The sequence below is a fragment of the Rhincodon typus genome, chromosome 1 (assembly GCF_021869965.1).
Source record: "Rhincodon typus isolate 14 chromosome 1, sRhiTyp1.1, whole genome shotgun sequence".
NCBI lineage: Eukaryota > Metazoa > Chordata > Chondrichthyes > Orectolobiformes > Rhincodontidae > Rhincodon > Rhincodon typus.
Genome location: NC_063332.1, coordinates 76,691,398 through 76,702,509, shown reverse-complemented (window position 1 = coordinate 76,702,509; position 11,112 = coordinate 76,691,398). Strand labels below are relative to the sequence as shown.

Here is an 11,112-nt window from a genome sequence, read left to right as displayed (position 1 = left end):
CACACACACACACACACACACACACAAACACACACAATCTCACACACTGTTTTTGTTTGTCCTCTTCCTCCCCCGCATCTGCTGCCAATTTGTAGCGTTCCACTTCCGAACATCCCACATGTCCTCTTATTTCAAGCACAGTACCTTCCCTCGTTCAGTGATCGAAAATGCCCTCAACTACATCTGTTGCATTTCCCACATTTCTACCCTTACACTCCCTCCCCAAACAAAAATAAAGACAGAATCCCCATTGTCCTCACATACCATCCCACCAACCTCCACATCCAACGTATCATTCTCCGCCACTTCCACCACCTACATTCCGACCGCACAAACAAACAGATATTTCCATCCCCACCTCTATCTGCATTCTGTAAGGACCGCTCTCTCCACAACTCCCTCATCTGCTCCATACCCCCCACTAGCCCCACCACCCCCGGCACCTTTCCCTGCAACCGCAGGAAGTGCTACACCTGCCTTTACACCTCCCCCCGACCTCCATTCAAGGCCCAAAACAAACCTTCCACATTAGACAGGGGTTCACCTGTACATCCGTCAACTTGGTCTCCTGTATCCACTGCTCCCGATGTGGCCTTCTCTACATGGGTGAGACCAAGCGGAGACTCGGAGACTATTTTGTAGAGCACCTGTGCTTTGTTCGCGACACATGACAACACCTTCCGGTTGTGAAACATTTTAACTTCCCCCTCCCACTCCCTGGGTGACATGTCCATCCTGGGCCTCCTCCAGTGCCACAATGACACCACCTGCAAACTGGAGGAGGAGCACCTCATATTCCACCTAGGGAGCCTAAAGCCCGATGGCCTAAACATTGATTTCACCAGTTTTAAAATTTTTTTCCCACTCCTGGCCTCATTCCTTTTCCAACCCTGCCTCTCATCCCTGCCTCCTTGACCTGTCCGTCTCCTCTCCCACCTATCTGCCACTCCCACCTCACTGACCTATCCCCACCACTGCCTACCTGCTTATCACCATCCTACCTCCCTTCCCCAGCCCCAACCCTCTTCTCTCTATTTATTTCAGAGCTCTCCTTCCCATCCCCATTTCTGAAGAAGGGTCCCGACCCAAAACGGCAACTTTCCTGCTCCTCTGATGCTGCCTGGCCTTCTGAGTTCCTCCAGCTCCATATTGTGGACAGATATAGGATGTATTAATATTAATATGTAGACTGTTGAGATATGTCACAGTTACAAAGCCAGGAAATTCCTCACAGCTGCTCTGCCAATGTTCCTGTTCTGGAAGTAAAGCACATGGTTGACATGCCATTGGAGGGGATCAGTTCTGAGATGCCATATACTTTGATTTCTTCGTGTATTCAGTAAATGATAAATTTTAACAGAGTGTAATATTTGTTTGGATTCTATCCAAAATATTTAGTGCTACATTACATACACAGCCATGATTTAATTAATTAGCAAAGCACCTCAAAGGACTTGAATGGACCTTCCTGTTTCTATGTTTCCATGAATGGTAATTAAACCAATACCTAAATTTACAGCAGACATGAATGAAAGAACACAGTCTAAACACACAATGGAAACAGAGGATAAAAATTTAATGAGCTGCATTTTCACAATGCAATAAGTACTGTTTGTCAAATATCAGAACAATGCAACATTTTCTGGACACATCTTGTGAGTTCATGCTGTTAGACATGCAAGGCTAATGGATCCCATTCCCATGAACTCACCCAGTGTAGTGCTTGTTAATTATTTTTAAAGTGAATTCTTAGAGTCAGAAACTTACTTAAAAAGTTATGCATTCTAACAACAAATAGATTGATGTTAGAAATATATGGGTTGGGACTGTCCTGCATGTGGCACTGTTAGCACTCATTTAACATTATTCACAGTGCACCATCACTGAGCTAATCCAACAATTAATGGTCACTATCATTACTTCTTCCACATAATTCTGTATCATATTCTACAGAATGCTGCACATTGACAAAATGAACCATTAAATCAATTATTAGACACAGGGTCTCATCAAAGCAGGAAAATGATTTAACACATTCAATAATTTGGGGATTTGATTGTAAGTATAGTTGAACAGTGGTCCCCACACACTGAATCTGAGACTGCTACAGCACAGAAACAGACTATTTGACCCATCATGTTTTCACTGGCTCTCCAAATGAGCAGTTAACTTAAGTAAAACAAAGAACTGCAGATGCTGAAAATCAGAAACTAAAACAGAAATAGCTGGAAAATCTCAGCAGGTCTGGCAGCTTCTGTGAAGAGAAAGCAGAGTTAAAGTTTTGGATCCAGTGACCTTTCTTCAGAACTAAAAATGAAATTCTGTTCTCACTTTAGAATTCCAACACTAGCAATACTTATCAGGTTAGCAGTGCTTAAGGCAAGAGAAAAATAGTTAACATTCCAAATCTGCGGCTTAATGATCTGATCAGATTATTATACAATTTGGTACAAGACTACTATGTTTATATGATCTCACTGCAATCACTTCTGTTAAGAAATATGGCTAATAAATGGTTTTCACTAATTTTAGGACTAATGCAGAAGTTTATATTCAGTAAGCCTTGCACCATCAGTGGAGAGAGAAGCTGAGTTTAGATGTTATCTTTTGAGTCAGAACCTCAAAGTCTGTGGGAAAATTCTGTCCATTAATTCTGCATTGCCTTTCACAAGTCTGAACTTGGGAGTATTTCCAGCATTTTCTGATTTTATTTCAGATATACTGCATCCTGCAGTATTTTGCATTTCCAGTGGATTATAGTGTGCCAGCTTGCTGTCAGTTCTATAAACATAGGAGCTAGGAGCAGGAATAGACCACTAAGCTCTTTGAATCTGCTCCACTATTCAATAGGATCATTGCCTATCCTCTATGTCAATGTCAAATTCCCTCCTTTGCTTCATACCCCTTAATATGTTTAATAGCTATAAATGTATTAATTTAAACATTCTCTGCTGCTCCCTCCGATTCTGGACCACATTGGCCTGCAAGGGAGGGAAAAATGGCATTGGTGGCATAACTAAATAGCTGGAGATAAGTGGATGCTGCAAAAGGTGGGTTTGAGGCGATCATCATTGTACGGTATAAGAGAATGAGTGAAGTAAACATTTCTGTAAGCCTCCAGCTCTTAAATGCAGCTTGTCCAGTTTAAAGAAAAGCTATTCTGAACTGGAAGATGCTACTGAATGCTGTTATTCCAGTTCTACACATGGGAAATAAAACACCAGGGCAGAGAGAGAGAGGATGCATACGTCTATCAATGTAAATCTGGAGGTCCTAGTTGTGAAGGTGGACAGAGGAGAGGCTATGTTTCCTAAAGCATCAATACGCTCACAGCGCAGACTCTCAAAAGCAATAGAAGAGAAGGCATGGGAAATCAATGGCCAGAGTTTGGCCTGACGCTCTAGGAATAGTGTTGAGTGATGTTAATCACTTCACATGGTGGTCAAGGTCACTGAATACATCATTATGTGGCATCTGAAACCTGCTGCACCACCAAACTCTGCTCAGTAGGCTACTTCACCATCATTTCCCCAGCAAAGGTCTTGAAACTCAGCCAACAATTCATATACATAGAACCACTGAGTCTATGTAGTTTTAGGTACGCCAGTGGGACTGTGAGAGAGGGAGTTCCACAATTTTGACCCAGCAATAACTAAGGAAAGGTGATGCATATTAAAATCAGGATGGCGTGAGACTCAAAGTGGAGCTCACATGCTATGGGATTCCTGTTCTTCTGGACAGCAGAGATCATAGATTTGAAAGGGGCTTTCAAAGAAGTCATGGCAAATTACTGTAGTGCTTTATGCCCTGCTACCATTGTGCAAAGTTGGAGGAAGGAGTACATATTTAATGTGTATATGGCCTACTAACCAAGTACGTTGTTTTATCTGAAATTCTGAAAATTTCAACACCTTCCTCATCCATTTCCAAGCTTTTCTATGAATCTTTGCTATTTGTTAAGCTTAACAATTTCAAGTGAAACCTTATTAGGAAGCTTTTGGAAGCTCAAGTACACGGTAGCATTTTTGACACTTCACTCAAGATGTTGCTTCACCAAAGAAGTCAAGGAGGTTGGTCAGGCAGTATCCTTCATTTCCAAACCTTTGTCAACTAAGTTATGAGAGTAATCTACATGTTTAATCTGAATAATCAGTTAACTTATTTTACACAGGATTAATGAAGACAAAATGAATTTTAATTGGCAACATAGTAAGTAATACAGAATCAGAACAGTGATTTATTTCACGCTCTTGTCCTTGAAAAAGAGTTCTCGCACTACAATTATTTCTTCGGACTTTCTTCAGAGGAAGGCCTGCCAATAAATTATATTTCCCTAGTTCTTCCTTTACATTTCTCTTCCTAGTTAAGAAAGAACAAGTACAGATCCACATAGTGCTCACCAGCAAATTATACGTCTAGAATTTCCTCAATTAAAAAGGGAGAAATGTGTAACTAACACATTGATGCAATTTCATTAATGTGCTGATGTGAAATACAAATTTTTGAATGTGTTATGCGGTGAGCAGCTTGCACTGCTAGCTACCTTCTTTTTCTGCTGTAATACCAAGGGATTGAAGATGACTTGCATCCATTCTGATTTGAGGGGTTCTGAGGTGGCTGATAAAGCCAGCGAGGGTATCTCTTAGCCTTGACCACATGTAGGGCAGATGGTGATGAGATGTAGGAGATTTGTGCACTCTCCCCCATGTCTGAACTTTGCCTTTACATGTTCACACTCTAGTCTCTTGATCTTTTCAGGGCCTTTGAAAAGAGACCTCCATTTTAGCTGGTCATTAACATGGGACTCCCATGACTCAGCTGGAATATCTGAGGGTGGAATGAAGCCCATTAAAGGGTGTGAGGAAATTCTTACACATAGCTGCAGATTCAAATATAGAAAACATATCCATGTGTTGGAAATACGCAAAGAGTTGGAAGTCAGGCGTCATAACAGGAGAGAGATGTAAAATGGTTAAGACAAAGAAAGAGGATTGACCTGACAGAGAGGGAGAGAGAAAAAGAGAGAGAGAGTACAGACAGGACATATAGTTTCTACTGCTGGAATTCTACAACAGGGGTTTTGGAAAGGCCTTGGTATGACACAACATTTGGATTTGTATGCAACTAAATTATTATACCCATTTATTACTATTAGAGTATTTAAACGAGTTGCAATTTTTAAAATATGGATATGTTACCGTCAATGTTTCACACGTCAATCTCCAACATGCGGTAAAACTGCACAACAGAGCTTAAAATCATATACAAATGAACATCTTTGAAATGGGTACAAATCTATCATAGTGTTTAAATAAATGAAGCAGAACAAGTGATAGAGTCACAGAGATATACAGCATGGAAACAGACCCCTCAGTCCAACTCAACCATGCCGACCAAATATCCTAAACATATGGAGTCCCATTTGCCAGCATTTGGCCCATATCCCTCTAAACACTTCCTATAGTGAAGGGATTTCAGAGAGTGATTAGGATTCAAACAGAGTCCATGCAGACTTGCCTCTGGACTGGGTAGCAGAGAAGTAAAACAGTGCCCATACAGTTCTTGGACTGAGTTTTAATGCAATCCCAACTAGCAAAACAACATTTTAATGAATGGTCACAGATCAAAGCTTTAACTCTGGCTCTCCTTCTGCACAGATCTGCCAAACATGTATTTCCAGTGCTTTCTGTTTCTTTTCCAGATTTTCAACAACTCCAACATTTTGCTTTTGTGGCAAAATAAAACATTCATCTTCCAACTGAGGTTATTCAAGCCAATGTCAGTTTTAAGTGGCATGTGATCTAAAGCTGCCTTTTTTTTTAGAAAAATGGCATTTTCACCTAAAAGCCACAAAATATCTAACAGTGAAAATGGAAATATCAGAAAAAAAGGCAGTAGTTTGCGGTTAAGACATGTTGTTAAAGAAATAATGTCTTCTACTCTGCCTCTTTTATACTTGAGCTCATAGTATTTCATAACAACACTGAAGTCTCAGAATTCCTGACACTGGGAGGATGATGCATAAAAATCTGGATATAGTCCACGATATTGATGCTTTGTTTAATTCGTCATAAACCCTACCAGAAGAAGAATCACTTAATGTTTAAAACCACCCATTTGATTTTCCCTTGGAATCTTTTCAGTGGAATAGATGAGTTAATCATTAAGCTGTTCTTCTCTACTTGTTCCGACCACTTGTATCTGCCTTAGTTCTTCTGATGGTGGAACCCAGTACGAGACAGAATGTTGTTAAAACAAGAAACAAAAGTAGAAATTGCTGGAGAAACTCAGCAGGTCTGGCAGCATCTGTGGGAGAAAGCTCAGTTAATGGTTGAAGTCCAGTCACCTTTCTTCAGAATATGTAAAGAATTGGAAGTTAGAAGCCATTCCATTTAAATTTGTTTCTTGTAGAAACTAGCAAATATGCTCGCAGGATCTGTATCCAGAACGTATCCTATGGCAACATCATCCATTTAGGCATTCATGTGAGATTAAATGTGACAAAAAGCTCCTACAGAACCTCTCTTTATTTTTACAGCAATAAATGAAAATGTTATTTGATTATTGCTAACAATTGTGGAATTGATGTAAAGTATCAAAAGAATCACACATGTATGTTAGAAGAGACTGGACAAGGCGAGAGAAAAAAATGTCAAGAAAGAAAAAATAAGCTTAGTGGGACTGCAATAGGCTGAAATGATGGGTCTGCAGGGCAAGCCTGTTTTGTAGATTTTGGGAAAAGGGTAGAAGCAAACTGCACACAGTTAGGGTCGATGAGTTAGGAATCTCTGGGTCTGTGGATATTAACCAGGTTTTGTAAGAGAGTAGAAATTCATTTAAGGAACAAGTCATTTTCAGAGCAAAAGCCAAAGACGCCTAGACAACTGAATGTGGAGGTGCCGGTGTTGGACTGCAGTGGACAAAGTCAGAAATCACACGACACCAGGTTATTGTCCAACAGGTTTATTTGCTCTGAAAACTTGTGTTTTCAAATAAACTCCCTGTTGGACTATAAACTGTTGTTGTGCGATTTCTAGACAGCTGGAGGCACAGATACTAGAGGCTTAGAAACAAGTTTCTCTTTAGCCCTGACTGAAGGTTCTGGAAAAGTGAAGGGTTTTATATTGATGTCAAATTGGACTTCAACTGTTAATTCTGGGCAGAATCCTCCCAGCTCCTTACTGATGTGGGCGTGAGTGAGTCAATTGGGAAAATAGGTGAGATCAGCAGAAATGAGTTTCTTGAAGTTGACAGAATGAAATCCAATTCTTCAAACAGGTTTTGAAAAGTGAGATGTCAATCTCACTAGTGAGCTGCAAGAAGTCTAGCTGCATGCAGTAGCATGTCAATGTTACCTAAATTCACTTCATTGATTTGCAGTTTCCCATTATTACATCTATCCGATACAAGTTGGATGTCGATAATTCCCGACATGTAAGTCAGAGCAAGTACCTGACAACTCACACTCACCGGTTGTCCTCCAGACCTCCAGCTTGGGCAGCAGTGCCCACCATCTCGGTGCATGCTCCATGAGCAGTAGCCACCCTCAACCCCTATCCATGGGCGGAGGCACCATTCATGAATTAGCTCTCAACACCCATCATGGCACAGGTCTGATCCATTTACAATATGGTTCTGTACTTCAATGTGTAACACTGTTGCCAGAACAATTTCTGGCTAAGGACAGGGACTCAACTTGAGGATTGCTGAATGCTCTCTTAGCACTTGCTTACCTTGTGCCACTTGGATGGTCAGGGCGTCTTTGCCTTTTTGCACTTTTCTGCCTCAGCCAGGGCTTAAAGGCTCATAGTACTTCTGTCTTGATTTAATATCTGCACTGACATAAAGCCAGGCAGTGTGTCACGATTGTCAGTAGTCATCAGTCAGGGGGAAGACATGTCGCTTTACCCATGTGTCTAACATCTGCATCATGTGCCAGCTGATGCAGGAAACCGATTATACATGCATGACCCCCAACTAACCATTCCTCAAAGTCTGAGAGGGCTAGTCCTTAATCAAATCAAGGGAGACAGTCTTCAGTCAGAGGGTCCCAGCACAATAAGACAAGGACAGTGTCTGCTACCAGTCCAGGGGCTCAGACACAGTCAGTTGAGGTGGTCTATATCATAACAGTCTCAGGACTGGGTCACGGTTACTGTGCAGATCAATCAGGGGTTGTCTGTCCAAGTCACTGTGGTCAGTGCTGGGTGTACATATAAGAAGGTGATGGTACAAGATTATTTTTCAGAGTGGAGGCCTGTGACCAGTAGTGTATCACAAGAATCAGTGTTAGGTCCACTGCTTTTCATCATTTATATAAATGATTTGGATGTGAATGTAGGAGGTATGCTTAGTAAGTTGCAGATGACACCAAAATTGGTGATGTAGTGGACAGTGAAGAAGATAATCTCAGAGTACAACAGGATCTTGATCGGATGGGCCAATGGACCGAGGAGCAGATGGACTTTAATGTAAATAAATGTGAGGTGTTGCGTTTGGTAGGGCAAACCAGGGCAGGTCTTATACGGTTAATGGTAGGACCCTGGGGAGTGTTCCCGAAAAAAGAGACAGAGGGGTGTAGGTGCACAGTTACTTAAAAGCAGTATCACAGCCAGACAGGGTGGTGAAAAGGCAGTTGGCACACTTGCCATCATTGGTCAGTGCATTGAGAGTAGGAGTTGGGGCATCACATTGAGGCTATACAGGCCATTATTGTTTCCCAGGGAAGGGAGTCCAGAGCTAGAAGGCACAAGTTTAAAGTGAGAGGGGTAAGATTTAAAAGGGACCTGAGGACCAACTTTTTCACACAGAGGGCAGTGCATATATGGAGTGAGTTGCCAGTGGAGGTGGGTATAATTACAACATTTAAAAGGTATCTGGATGGGTACCTGAATTGGAAGGGTTTAGAGGGATATGTGCCAAATGCTGTCAAATGGGACTAGATCAGTTTAGGATATCTGGTTGGCATGGAGAAGTTGGACCGAAGGAGTCTGTTTCCGTGCTATACGACTGTATGACTCCATAAGTCAAGGAGGTTCATCATGGGCCATTCCTTTGGTAAAAAAACTGGGGAACTGAATTGTGGGGACTGAAGGCAGTATGCTTACGTGCAGAGGCGAGACCAATCGTGAAGGAAGGTGACTCACCGTAAAAGGGGGCTGGTGAGATATTAGAGCATGGAAGGGAAGGAAGTAACATAGGTGGTGGAGGAGAACATTAGCACTCAGCATCACTCTGGCTTCAACAGGGGTTAGTGCATTATTATGTTTGGCACAATGATGCAATATATCTGGGACTTGGGGTGAGTGGGGTGTAAACTGGGGAGCTGTACACTTCAATAAGTGGAAACCAAAAGAACTGCAGATGCTGGAAATCAGAAACAAAAACAGAAAGTGCTCGAAAAGCTCAGCAGGTCTGGCAACATCTGTGGAGAGAAATCAGAGTTAACATTTTGGGTCAAGTGACCCTTCCTCAGAACAGTCCTGACGAAGGATTTCAGCCCAAAACATTGACTTCCATGCTCCTCGGATGTTGTCTGACCGGCTGTACTTTTCCAGCTCCACATTTATTGACTCTAGCTTCCAGCATCTGCAGTCTTTACTGTCACCAAGTTGATCAAAACTGATGGAATGGACAGGGAGAGCAATAGGAAAGGAATGTGAAGATTTGGGGGTGTCACCTAGACTGACAGGCTGAGTCTAATCTCATTATGTGAAACATGACTGCTATTTCCTTTCATTCTCATCCAAATCACAAGTGTGCAAAGGAAATGAAAGAAGCTGTCACCACACCTAGAGTGGATGGAGTAAATGTTTCATTCCATGGGGCAGGGACTTCCACTTTTGTGAAATTTGAGGCCCTTCAAAGCACAATAGCATTAAACAGATGAAGACACCTGTGACCACAGAATGCCATAGGACCTTACAGCATCCCATTAACCTACTGTGTCAATAACAAATCTTAGCCTCAAGCAATCTCATCCACATCACGCAAGATGACAAAGCAATTGCATTAATGCCCATGATGGTGAGAATACATGCCCAAAGTCACTCAATCCAAAGGTACAGGTTGTTATGTCATGTTATGATGTTCAGCGACTCTCCAATGAAACACTGGGGGCGGAGGGGTGTTTCTTTTTTGATCAGCTGCAGAGACATGGCAGCAAAGTGCTCACCCGTGTATGTTCCTGGCTCTAATCTAAAAGCACCCACTGAAGTGTCTGTGTCTAATTTGGTGGAGGATGCAGCAAGCAGCTTTCCTGGTGCATCCTTTGAGGGATTTGTGGCTTCTTCTTCAGCAGCACAGCAAAGAGCAACTAATCTCACTTACAGAGAAAGCATGACCACAGATATGGTCACGGTCCTCTCCAGCTTAGGGCAAGGGTCTTCTCCTTGTAAAGGATAAACAGAAAAATGTCAGGCACCCCATCACCTGTCTTGGCTCATAGTGTATGCCATTTTCTGCTGCAATGAGACAAAGCGAGGGATTGAGTGAAATAAAAGTGGCTGACACAGCTGTCAGTGCTGGTACAGGTGGGGAAAAGGTGGTAAGATGTGCCAAGGCAGTGAGTTGACAGCAGAGATCATGCAGGGTTAGCAGCCTGGGTGGGTGAGAGCAGGTGAGGCAAGATGCTGCAGGCAGTAGTGAGTGATAGACCATGAGCGTTGGTGGAAGGTGGGTCTGTAGCTGAAACAAAGCGAGTGTAAGGTAGCAGAGAGAAGACGATGGCAATTACCCTCGTGGAGCAGCAAAGGTCATTGATCTTCTTGCAGCACTTCAGGGCATTTTCCAGACCACTGACTCTCATGGCATCTTCGTCATCATCTAGTGTGGCAAGGTCTGGTGGCCTGATCTCTTCCATCAGAATCAGAGGAAGGAGATGGCACAGTGGTTCAGTGGTTAGCACTGCTGCCTCATAGCACCAGGGACCCAGGTTCAATTCCAGCTTTGGGGGACTGTCCGTGTGGAGTTTGCACATTCTCCCTGTGTCTGCGTGGGTTTCCTCCGGGTGCTCCGGTTTCCTCCCACAGTCCAAAGATGTGCAGGTTAGGCGGATTGGCTGTGCTATAGTGTTCAGGGATGTGTAGCTTGGAGGATGGGTCTCAGTGGGAT

At 42.6% G+C, this 11,112-nt stretch overlaps 1 protein-coding gene across 1 annotated transcript in view; it reads right to left on the bottom strand.

Annotated features, from left to right (window-relative positions):
• spata18 (spermatogenesis associated 18) overlaps positions 1-10,861 on the bottom strand; it is a 57,554-nt gene extending 46,693 nt beyond the window's left edge. The window contains exon 1 of the mRNA XM_048599343.1: positions 10,736-10,861. Within this exon, the coding sequence (XP_048455300.1) occupies positions 10,736-10,861 (126 nt within the window). The remainder of the gene's footprint in view (positions 1-10,735) is intronic.
• Between the last annotated feature and the right edge of the window lie 251 nt (positions 10,862-11,112).